This window comes from Falco cherrug, chromosome 4 (assembly GCF_023634085.1).
Source record: "Falco cherrug isolate bFalChe1 chromosome 4, bFalChe1.pri, whole genome shotgun sequence".
In the NCBI taxonomy this organism is placed as follows: Eukaryota; Metazoa; Chordata; class Aves; order Falconiformes; family Falconidae; genus Falco; species Falco cherrug.
The window spans coordinates 970,767-983,262 of NC_073700.1; the positions used below are offsets into that span (position 1 = coordinate 970,767).

The 12,496-nt window shown below is 40.6% G+C and overlaps 1 protein-coding gene across 13 annotated transcripts in view; it reads left to right on the forward strand.

The window, feature by feature from the left end:
- Window positions 1-12,496, forward strand: part of DOCK3 (dedicator of cytokinesis 3) — a 225,395-nt gene that overhangs the window by 202,877 nt on the left and 10,022 nt on the right. For 8 of the 13 annotated variants that reach the window (XM_055709450.1, XM_055709457.1, XM_055709452.1 and 5 more), the window contains 8 exons: window positions 135-314; window positions 1,238-1,321; window positions 2,576-2,692; window positions 3,916-4,037; window positions 5,578-5,713; window positions 6,273-6,354; window positions 8,332-8,484; window positions 11,997-12,115. In XM_055709450.1, coding sequence (XP_055565425.1) covers window positions 135-314; window positions 1,238-1,321; window positions 2,576-2,692; window positions 3,916-4,037; window positions 5,578-5,713; window positions 6,273-6,354; window positions 8,332-8,484; window positions 11,997-12,115 — 993 coding nt within the window. The remainder of the gene's footprint in view (window positions 1-134; window positions 315-1,237; window positions 1,322-2,575; window positions 2,693-3,915; window positions 4,038-5,577; window positions 5,714-6,272; window positions 6,355-8,331; window positions 8,485-11,996; window positions 12,116-12,496) is intronic. The other 5 variants (XM_055709458.1, XM_055709461.1, XM_055709462.1 and 2 more) reach the window with 3 other exon arrangements.

Consider the following 12,496-nt stretch of genomic DNA (forward strand, 5'->3'; position numbering starts at 1 on the left):
TAATGTAGCTAATTTGTTACAAGCAGTAAAAACTGAGATCACTGAACAATTCTAGAGTATAATTTCATTACAGGGAAGGTAATAAATCTCAGTTAAGTGTCCACGGAATTAAAATATATTTTATTGCCTTTGAGGTTGAAGTAAGTCCTTTGGAAAATGCCATTCAAGTGGTTGAGAACAAAAACCAGGAACTGAGGACACTGATAAGCCAGTACCAGCATAAACAAATGCATGGGAACATTAATCTTCTCAGCATGTGTCTGAATGGAGTGATTGATGCAGCTGTTAATGGGGGAATTGCACGATACCAGGAGGTAAGCCAGGCTCTGCTTCTGAATTTAGTGTCACCTTTTTTCAATTTTGTTTCCATTTCTGTTTCAGAGAAAGTATGACTTAATAAGATAAGGCATTTTCATGTACATTATCTAAATATGAGGTTAAAAATCCTGCTTGGTTATTCTGCATCAGTGCTTGCATAGCAGCATGTCAACAGGAGGATCCAAAGGTGGAGCTGGATATTGTGTTGAAGTAGGTATGCCTGGCAGTGGGGTTTTTCAAGAACGAAACTTGGCAGGTAAAAAGAGTGAAGCAGATTTTTTTTTTTGTGCTGCTTACATTATAAATCCATTTTGCAATAGAGGCAGTGGGACTCATGGTAGTTGAGACTGATTGGGCCTGTAATCAGGAAAAGCCACTAATCTGTGCGACTCAACCATTATTTTTGTTAGCGTAATCTCAGATTCACTGTAACCTTAAAATTATCTTATATGCGGTATGTTTATCTGGCATAATCTTTGGCAAACTGTTACTTAAAACTCTGCATTGCAAAAGGTAAGTCTAGGGTGAAAAATGGCAGCAGCAGTCCAGGAGCGTGGGACACGTCTTCCCTACAGAGCCACAAAGAGAACGCTTTTCATGCTTTACATCAGTTACCACTTTACTCAATTTAACTTTAGGCAGTTATGTGAAGGAAACTCTAACATTTAAATAACTGGATGATACAAGGCTTAGTGGTATTGCTTATCACATGGGGAAACTTGGTCAGATTCATGATTCAACAGAATCATCTAGGTTGCAAAAATTGTCTTCTAGCTTTAGCTGGATCCCAGAGTGTTAAAAGCTATAAAGCTGAACAGCTGCTGTTAGCTTTATATGTTTAGTTTTTCTAAGCTTTTTGGATGACAAAGTATCTTCCAGTAAGCAGAAGACTTTTTTTTTTTTTTTTTTTTCCCCACAGGCCTTTTTTGATAAAGATTATATCACAAAGCACCCTGGAGATGCAGAGAAGATCACACAGCTCAAGGAACTCATGCAGGAACAGGTACCATTTTTCAGATGCAAAAGAACATTGCTACAGTGTCTCAATTCATCAGCAGTCAGTGTAAACATATCAGATCCCATTGATTCATTCAGAAGCAATGAGTTTTAGTACATTTAAACAAAAAAGAGGGGGAAGATGGCCAAGGAGTTTATGAACAAGCTATTCACCTTATGGGATGTGAGGTGAAGCTCTGCTAAAAGTACATGAATTTCGTTTTCTCCATTTATTATGCAGTAGACATCTTGCCATGTTTCAAGCCTGCCATTCATTTTTGGCATTTTGAATTATGTCTTCCCAGTAAATTTCAAAGATAATCAGAGACAGGACAGATCAGGCTTGATCTGTCTGGCAGAGGCACATAGGAAAACTTGATGCCTATTTGTATTATCTGCAGTTTTGTTTTCCCTTAGTGTCTCCATCAAACATCTTGTAGATAAAGCTAGCTAGATGCTCTGATGGGAGTGAAATCAGAAAATCACATCCCTCTTAACTAAAAGTTTGGCAAAGATATACCCATTAAACAATGTGTCCAAGTCTGAACAGAGCGACTAGGCCTGTTTCTTCAACAAATCACTTAACTCCATTTCCAGTTTCCCATCTGTAAAATAAAGATAATGCTTATCTCCCTTCAGTCCTCAAGAGAATGTTTGAAGATTAATTAGGTATTGTTTGTACAGACTTTAGATCATGTAGGGAATCATATACATCTTAAGCCTGCTGTCATTACTATTTTCTTTCATCTGGGAGCTTATATAATGTCATTCAATCACTAATACTATGTGTTTGACATTTGAAAAAGTGACCTTTAAAAATAAATAATGAGCAACAGAAAGAGTTGCATGCCACACTGCCACTGTTCAGCTCAATTATCAGAAACTCCTTTTAGAAATCTCTGTGGGCAACTTTGACCCCTTCTCTGACACCGGGTGGAAGGAATTTTCCTTGTCACGATGCATTATCTGTGTGAGGACATAATGCTGTTCACTCTGGAGAGAGAATCAATCTGGGAATTTTTTACTGTTATCTCTTAAAAGTAATCCAACATGACATAAATGTAGTTGTCTCACCCTTAAAGTACTTGTTGAAGTAATTTGCACTTGCCAGGTCTCCTAGGCTTGCTTAGTTATCAGCTCTCTCACAAATGAACAGTGGCATATTTTACAGTACTTCCTCGCACATGGACAGAACTGTGGGACAGGCTTCTCTTAGGCACGATTTATTTGGTTTTGTGATGCTATGTTTTCTTTTTAACAGGTACATGTCTTAGGAGTGGGTCTGGCAGTCCATGAGAAATTTGTACACCCAGAAATGCGTCCCCTGCATAAGAAGCTCATTGACCAGTTCCAGATGATGCGATCCAGTCTGTACCATGTAAGCTGACAAGTCATTTTTCCCGTTTTGAATTATTCACAGTTATCACTAAACTTTTATGAGTTGCAGTAAGGTTCACAAAAGAACTGGGCTGATACAGCATTGGTTGAACCTACTGGATTGCCAAATTATCAGAAGAAGTATTGATTTCTGTGCAAGAAGGAAGTCCTACTAAGTATGTTAACTTGGCTTTTAATTTAAACTAGAACTGTTAATATCTGTATGTTCTTTGTTGTACCACAAAACAATCGCAAAGCTTAATTTTCTGTTACTGTCTTACATAGCAGAAAATTATGTAAAAGAGGGGAAGAAAGATTAACAGAAACTGCTAGATAGCTCTTCGAAAGAACTGCCATAATTTGGAGTAGCATGACATGGATTAGGCCCTCCAGAAGTGGTTTTATACAGACAGCAACAGAAATTCCTGTTGGCTGCATCAGGCATCCAACTGGTGATCAGAACATGCACTATTATGGGTCTCTGGTTCCTATCTAGTCACCAGAACTGCCTCCAGAGCGTGGTTCACACCACTTGGTATATACCAGCAGTACAAATACCATCCTCTAGTAATGACACCTTTCATTCTACGTGCTCTGCTGTGGTATTCCCAGGCAACTATACTTGAGATAACTTTGCCAGCTGGGTCTCAGAAATTTGCAGAAAGTAGACACTCTCTTGAACATTATCACAAACAAACCAAAGGATATCTTTCTATAATGTAAAAGAATTATTTGAAATATGTGTGTTAGCACTTTACTTTCCAACTGGAGTACGTATTTTCTAAGGTAGCTTCTAACTTGAAGGCTTTTCCCCTCCATTCCTAGGAATGAACACTATGCAAGGATGGCCAAAAATAACAGCACCAGAATTTTAAAATCCTGCCTTTCTCTTGCAAAGCAGATGAGATCTGTACAGGTTGAAGTAGCCAGTTTAAGTTTGCTACCTTTCTTGAGAGTTTGGACAAGATCTGTACTTCTGAGTCCACTTTTTTCTTTTTGAAAAATGTAGGTGGCTTAATTTGGGCCACACTATGCCTCTATCTTCCTCCCGAATTCCTGAAATTGGAAATCAACAGAGTGTAAAGCACTGAAGCTGTTTATCCTGTGGAAATGCAGGATAACTGAGGAAAACTGTAGAGAACATAGAAACAGATCAGGACTCCCACAAGATGAAAAGCTGTAGTTTTCCATGGCCAATTTCGCTAAAGTAAGTTTCCTTTGCAGGAATTACCTGGTTTGGATAAGCTGAGTCCAGCCTGTTCTGGCACTAGTACACCACGCAGCAATGTCTTGGTGTCACATGGACCTATGAGCCCAGAGAGCATAAAGCTGGTGCATCGACACAGGTACCCCCTTGGTTTTTTTCTCCTACTGAAATACCTAGGATCTCTGCACACTGTTGCACTATGATTTGAGGATCTAAGCGAGCAGGATGAGTTTTGGCAGAAGTGCCTCTCATCTTCATTCAGTGTGAATTATTGAAGTTTGAGGACTGCAATCAAAAAGTTGAGAAATCCAATTTGCAGCAAATGCTGAACACCTCCAGCTGTTACTCCATCACTTTACTTATTGTAGAAGCAGAAACACACATCTGCCACGCGGATCCCCCGATTCAATCTGACTTTGGAGGTTCCAACTTCTCCTACTTCTGTTATGCAGACAGCAAAAAAATGGGTCCTTCTACCATAAAAGGAAAATTATACTGCTTTTTTTAGAAGCCAACTCAGTATGTACCCATTTCTAAGGATCAAAAAAGGTTCACATCATTGTTTTTATCAGAACCCCAATATAAGAAAGGCTGCCAAGTTGTTTTGATCAGAATACCAAGAAGTAGCTCAGCCTTCACAGAAACATCTGAAAGTGTGGGTGCTTATTCAAACTGAATACCCATCTACAAAACCTGAGATGATTGAGGGTAAAAATTTGGGTTATCAGAGCAAAACAGTGCCTATTTTGCCTATTTTGAAAATGTATATATCTGTGCCAGTTCGAAAAAGTGACAGGAATGTCACTGAAGTTAGGAAATATCAATTGTTCTTCCATGGTTTTTTCTCTTGGTGGGTCTATATAGCTTAGCTGTTCGTAAAGGCTGGCATGAAAAGCTGTGGCAACTTACTCCTGAGTACACGAATCCAGGATGGTGCCATTCTTTCTACTATTTAGAGTAGCTCTTACACCACTTTAGCAGCTTAGCAGTTGACAATTGGTGCCTAGGTGATAAAATGTTTTGCCTCAGAATTCCTCACTTTTTAAAGCCTTTTTTTAGTTCTTAGGGCAAACTAGGGACGTTCTGCAGTGTACAAAGTAAGTATTTGTGTATGTGAATTCAGAACGACAAAAAATGAAATGAGTGAGATCAGGGTGCAGCCTGCACGCCAACTGGCATGTATTAATTTACTGTCAGCTGCTAAGTTGCCTTCAACTGTAATGGTGAGGCCCCACAGATGAAATAAGGAAAACTGTTGGACCTGTGGGTCTTGTGCTTGGCTTCCTTTGGAATGTTTTTTTAAGGTACTCCCACTCATTGTACTTCAGCATTAGAAATGAGGGTGGTTTCAGAATAGTCTTTTTATAAACAAAATAAATATGCACCCAGCATCATGACGTGATGTTAACCTAGTTTTGGATTCTGAAATTCTGCATCCTACATTCTATGCTGTCTTACATGTAACCTTATTGTCACTTCTTTCATACATGAAGCTCGCACATATGGATTTGTTTAAGCTTACTGGGCCTGATTTTACAAAAGTGTTTGACATCTAGAGGTGACCTAAAGCAGTAGGTAACTGTAGGTACTTACTAGCTTGGAAAAAATCAGACTTCACAAATGGAAACACAGGTTCAAAAAATAATAATGCCCTTGTTCTGTCTCTGTTTTCATTCTAGCCCGCTGAACTTGCTTGGTTCAGTCCGACACTCGTCATCCTCTCTGTCATCCCACACCTCGAGTGAAACAGGGAACCTGGTTATCCTAACAGACAGTTCCGTGGGAGAGACGCCTGAGGATATGTACCACATGCAGGTACCTCCAGCACAGCCAGGAGTGCTTGTTAGAAACAGCACTGCATGTGCTCTGGAGGGTTATGCTCAGGAGTATGCTGCACCTGTGCACAGGCTTGGATCTGTCCTGTGATACTTCCTCAAAGAAATGAACAGGTAGAATCTAACACTGTTCAAGAAAGATGATGGAGTTACTCAGCTAGGTTTACTTTGGGAAGGAATCTTCTGCTTTGGTACAGTGACAGTTGACACTGTGGCCAAGATCACACTGCTGCTTTCAGAAAGTGAGATTTTAGTCGGCATGCTTTTTATCTGACCAGTTCAACATCTGCGGTTAGTATTGCTCATGGTTTGGGCAGGGGGTGAGATGGGTCCTGCAGTCCTGACTGCAGATCAGTAGTGGCCTGCACTGAAGCTTTTTACTAGACAGAGGCTACACCAGGAGATCTGAGACAGGTCAGTATCTAATGCACCGATCCGCTCAGCGCTCTCTTCGATTTCTCTGCCTCTCACAGCTTGTTTACTCTAACCTCAGGTACCAAGGCTTAGTCACCAATGTCTCTGTTTTATCCTCGTCCCAGGCTAGCCCTTCCACCTCAAGCCTGAGCTCTACTCACTCGGCACCGTCCCAGATGATTAACTCTGCCCCTTCCAGTGCTCGAGGTAAGAATGGACGGACCCAAATGAAGGGTTACCTGGACCTGCAGGCATCCCCCTAAACCTGGCAACCTTGCTGACTTACTGGTGAAAAACCACCGACACTGAAATACACCACTGTTTCTCCTTTGGAGCTGTAAATGCCCCTCCAAAAATTATTTCTTAAAAAAATGGTTTTCATTCTCCAGAGATGGATTTAATAGGGGTTTTTTTCAGTAGTGTTTGGAATGGCTCTCTTGACACATGCTCGTTTCAGGCAGTTGAATTTCATAATGATTTCCATTGTTCTTTCACAAAACCGTGGCAGGCAATCTAGAGGAAAACAAGAATAGTCTTTGGTACAGTATTTAGAAATCATGAAGACAAAGGCAAAAAAAATCATTTTACTTGTTTACTGAAATTATGGCACAAAAAAGAACTTGAGGCAGTTTAGCAGAAATGTATGTATACAACAGCATATATATACAATGAATGCTGAAAGATAAGAACTTTAAGGACTGGTGTTAAAGAAGGGTTTCCCTGCTGGGATGTTCTTGAAGAAAGGAAAAATGTCAAAACAGACCCTATGGGGTACTCATATTGCCTTTGCTGTTACAGTAGCTGGTCTTGGTACTGCTAATCGTTTTCCTCCCAAGCCTCAGAGCTGAAGCAAAACTACTCTGTGCAATCTGCTGACTTTGGTAACTGATATTCAAGTTCGGTTTTTTTCCCTCTCATTTTGAATTCTCAGTTGCAGGTTTACAAATTTCTACACCTCTTTTCACAGGCGTCTGAAGAAGGTATCTGGGATACAGTCAGAGATACAGGCTGATATTTAAATCTTACTCCTTTTTCCCATACAGGGGAACTGTACATCTCCTTATGGACAGAGCATACACAGAAGGGCCTCTTCTCTTGGGCCAGCTTGGGGCTTTTTTGCTCAATCTTGCAGTAAAATCTTAATTGACTGGCTGTTGTTATGACACAGATGCATCAAAGTGATTTAATTGAAGGATGAAATGGAGTAGGAAGGTGAGACATGGCCATCTCCAAATAAAGGCAAATAGCTTCACTAATTACCAAAGGCTGGAAGGAAAGTAATGACAATAGTAAAGTAACCAGATGAAACTGGCATAACAGGAAAGAGAGGGTGGAACTGAGTACAGGGTTGTCATGTCAGGAAGACATCCCTAAATAGATGTGCCTCAGCTGGCACGCAAGGTCTGAATCTTTTGGGGGATCTGAGGGGTTTTGGTGATCAGTGTTTCAGGCTCTTTTCCACTTTAAAAGTCCAGTGCTCACAGTGACAGGCTGTGATGGTCTTTCTGAGCTTGATGACTTCACAGCATCACCAACTTCCTTCTTTACTGTATTCTTCGCTGTTGCTTAGAAACCAGTGATGAATGCTACAAAGGGTATGGTGCTGATGGATGAGCCAACAGCACCTCCCAGAGATGAGAACTAGACAGTGTAAATGACCGCAGATGAGGAAACAGTAAGAGAAAATTCTGAAAAGTACTTCAATATATGTATCTGGTTTATTCTTCATTCTTACTAACATGTTTTGACAGCCTGTGACACAATTTCTTCTCTGCTAGTTTTGTTCACTTTTGAGTTAGGTGAGCACAGCATTCAGACATTACCCATTGATTACAGGATTTCACTTCTAGTAAAGTCCCAGATGCTCTCTGTGTTTCACAGCGTGCAAGTCACTATTCTGGTTATTATGACACCGCTGTCTGGAATGGAGTTGTTTGTAACAAGAAAAAGCCCTTACACTTAAGTTCCACTGTGGTAATGCAGCTTTGGTTTTCTCCTTGGTGATTTTTCCTTTCGTTTTGTTTTTTAATTGGGTGAATTTGATGCTTGTGAAAATGAGAGACCAGTATCACTGGCTGGAGCAAGGTACTTCACAAACATTACATGTGCAGCTCTGCCAATGCACCTCTATCCTTTTTTTTACCTTTTTTTTTTTGGTATTTATTTATATTCTTTTTAATTTAGTGCTGGTGAAAGGTGCTGGATTGACAACACTGGAGGCTGAAGCCCTCTATTTATCCACAGAACAGATACAGCATGGGCGGCAGCCGTGCAAGCTTCCCCACGCTGCCCCCACCAATGTGCCTCATCTCTGTCCTGGAGGGACCACCTCTAGAGGTGAGAGGATAGTTCAGTCGCCATGACCCATCCAAACCTTGGCCTTTCTGCTGAGACTGCCAACAAAGCTACGATAGTCACGATGCTGCAGTTAACCACTTCTAAGATGGGAAGTATACGAAGGCCAACAATTCATTTTGTAAAGGCCACCTAAATTTACCAACTTAGCATCTTTGTCACCTGTGGCTTTAAACCTGAGCACGTTTATCTAGAATTTCTAGGATTTTGTCAGATCTTTAAATGCTCCTCTCGTTGATTGAAACAACGTAGAGGTGAAAAACCACTATCCCATTATCCAGATACTTGTACCACCTGCTCTGTTTAACTGCAGAGCTCTTTCTGGAGCTTAGCTACTAGCACTGTTCTGAAGAAAGGGGTATCCTTATAATTAGTTCCATTTGTGACCAAAGGAAGCCATGGCCATTTGTATTAAGAATCCAGCAGGAATTTAAATCATACCAAAAATGACCCTTTCATTGGTGTTTAAAACAGCAACACAGAGAAATTATTTGGCTTGTCCAAAGAAAATAATAAAGCCATTAATCCAAAAAAATTTTAAAGGATAGTCAACAAGACAGTAGATTAATGATTTCATTATATCACTGAACAACAGATTAAAGCAGCAAACCTCACACTAGTTCTAATATGCACAAGTTAGAACAAAAATCTTAAATAGAATTGTAATCAGAATACAGGAAGAATTTTCTAATTCTGTGCTAAGGACAAAGACATTACTAGTTACTCTGTTTTTCAGATTAACAACTATGTATCTTTCAGTTTTCACCTGGCTTTTGACCCTTGTGTAGCTTCTTCCCTGTCAAGAAAGTAACAGTGTTGTTGTATGGAGGATCAGTGAGAGCTTCAGAGTGTGTCTTGGCTCCATCTGAGGTGACTCAAGGGGCACTGCTCTAACCTTACTGGAGTGAAATGATTATGTAAGCCAGCGTTCATTAAGCAGAAATTGTAATGCACAAAGGCCTGGAAAATGCCAGGAGTGGGTTAGGCTTTTGTCAGTAATTTTATTTAAAATATGGCTGGGGCTCCTCCAATGCACTCTAAAAGCAACTCCCACTTGGCACGTAGTGACTCACCTCTTCAGGCACCCTGCTGCTTCCTTAACACAGCCCCCTTTTTAAGGTGTAGAAAATGAGTCCTGGTGTCTTACTCAGCACTTTGCAAGGACCCATATACTTACATTAAAAATTCCCTTCTTAAAGCACAAAAGTTAGGATTTGGTGCAGGAGCGAACTGTTTTCATAACAGTAATAAAAATAATGAATCAGGAGAAAACATTCACAGAGTTTGGACTCTAATTACATAAACCTAAAACTAATACTTGTTAGAAGTGGATTAATATTTTCATAATTAAAAAACTACCTCTGGCTTCAGCATAGGTTTTCCTTTCTCATTAATAGTATGTTCAGTGCTGCACACATCAAGTGTACCAAGCTACAAGCTAAAAGAATAAGCCCTGACACATGCTGCAGCATTTTATATGGCCACTGGCTGCTCTGGAAGCTTTTAAAAGCTGCTTTTTTTTCACTTTTGTTTTTTAAGTTTTGCCAGTCCCTGAAAGAAACCATGATGATTGTGTGCTATCTGTCCAAAGAAGCAGGCCTGATTATTAATCAAAGCTTCAGTTATAGCCACTCCTCTTGCGCCCCACAATTCAGAAGTATCAGTACTTAATTTTGTTTGCAGACTGGATACTTGGCATAATCTGTTACAATCTTTATAGCTATAGTTACTCACAAATTTAGGGTACCAAACAGCAGAGCTGTTTTGTAAACTAGACTCTGCCACCATATTTAGCACGTGTGGGATTTTTCAGGTCATGCAGTGCAAGGTCTGTGGAAGCTATAATCCCATATAAAATGATGGCAGATAGAGGTGGTTTGCATCTTGGATATAAAAGAACAAGGATGACAAGATAAATAAAAGGGGAAAGTTTACAGTGTAGGTTGTGCTGTGATGTAGTTCTGGGCACACCTAAAAGTTCAGCATCCTTACATCTGTCATGCAGAAACAGGACTATCTGTGAAGTGCGAGGAAGAGACTCAGCATAAAGCGTTAACACTGTGTTTTCCAAGCTGATGTTGTACATAAGAGCAAATAATGTTGTCTAATAATGTTTCCATTCTATGTCTGGGGAGAAAATGAGTTCGGAACTAGAATGCAGATACTCTGCAGCTGTTCATGTTGGGGTGGGGGTGTAGATTAATCTGGGATCTGCCACCCCTGATGGAATTGTTGCAGTCGTAGGACCTTATCTTGCATTCTGCTGGACACATTGTTCCTTCCACTGTGTGCTGAATATCAGTCCCAAAAACTGCATGTTTGCTTTTGCTGGGGTAAAAGCTGCATTAACCAGCACCAATGCCTTTGCTCATATGTTGGAGTGCTGTCCAGGTAATGTGTGTGGTTGTGGAAAGTTTGCAAAAGGGGGCATGTATTCCCCAAAAGCCGGCATGGCTCTGTAATGCGCTGTCTGCTGCCATCTGTTAAGTGCGTGTTTGTGACGCAATGAAATAATCAGTGCAAATTAAAGCTCACTCCAGCAGCTTCAGAACATCAATTCCTGCCTAATACCGTGCATCCCAAGGGATGTGTGTATCAGTAGTCTCAGACTTTAGGAAGCCACTAACGAGAATCATTCTTCTGGCAAATCCATTGTCAGCTGGTGCATCTCAGAAGGCATACTGTAACATGGCACTCACCTTGAAGGACATGAGTCCAAGTAACTCCACAAGCCAGGAAGCTGTTTACACGACCCTAAGAACTTAAATGACAGCTACACAGATAACACATAGTTAAGCACACTCCTACTATGTAAGTAAGCATTGGTAAACATCCTGTTGTCATAAAATGGCTCAGTCTACCAACATGCTCAGTAGTAATCGTATGTTGCCCAGTGGCACTATAAGCAAAGTGCCACCCATGGTAATAGAAAATTCTGTTTATTATTGGGTTTTGTTTTGCTTTAACAAAAAGGAAGCTATCAGCAGCTAAATGGCAACACCTCAGACTATCTCCACCAGAACTGAGGAATGAAGTGGCTTCCCGTAACTTCCTGCTTTAACTGAATGGTGTATCTCAAGCTTCTACCCTTCCTTCCACGTTCAGTCTTAAAATGCTCCATTTTATGGCATTTCTATATAGTTTATGGGGTAAGGAAGCATCAGGCACTCTACAGCACAGCCGCAACTGATCCCACACAGATGCCCATTTTTTTTTTAAGAGGAGGTACTTTGCAACATACAACTAGGGACCCACACATCTTATATACCTTACATGGTATGTCCTTAATTGTATATAACAAGCCAGTTCTTACTTCATCCTCGTGCTATGCACCCCACCAACAGTTAGCTGCTTAGTGGGCTCGGCACCATGTTTTCTTGAGTCCTGTAAGATCATCCGTCTGACCAAATTGCAAAGGTGGACTATCTCACTGGGCATGCGAAGACATGGCTGTTGTTTGTCACGTGTACGTGATTATTCTCACTTGTTTACAGGCTCTCCCTCTCTACCAGATAAGTATCGCCACTCTCGGGAGATGATGATGTTGCTGCCAGCCCATCGGGACCGACCTAGCAGCGCCATGTATCCCACAGCTATCATGGAAAATGGACAGGTAGCAGTTCTGATTTCTTTTATGTCGGTTCGACCACCTGAAACTTGATTTTTACCATTTCTGACCACCTTCAAGCTTCCCTTTTTATTATTTGAAAGCACAACAACTTACTTTACTTAACATTGCAGAACTTTTCATATTTACCACCACCTTGAGCCACCCACTTTGGTAGTCAAGTGATGCAATTTGTGGTAACTGTTAAAACTGCAGATAGGCTCTGTGAAAATGGACTCTTCTTACTTCCCAGCTGTATCCTATGAACGCTGGTCCAGTGCAAACAGTCATATTATTGTATTAATTCATTTTTCTGGAACCATGGCCGTCCTGCAGTCTAGCCTCAAAGCTGATTCTAAATAGCTTTATGATGATTCCCAGCGGTAT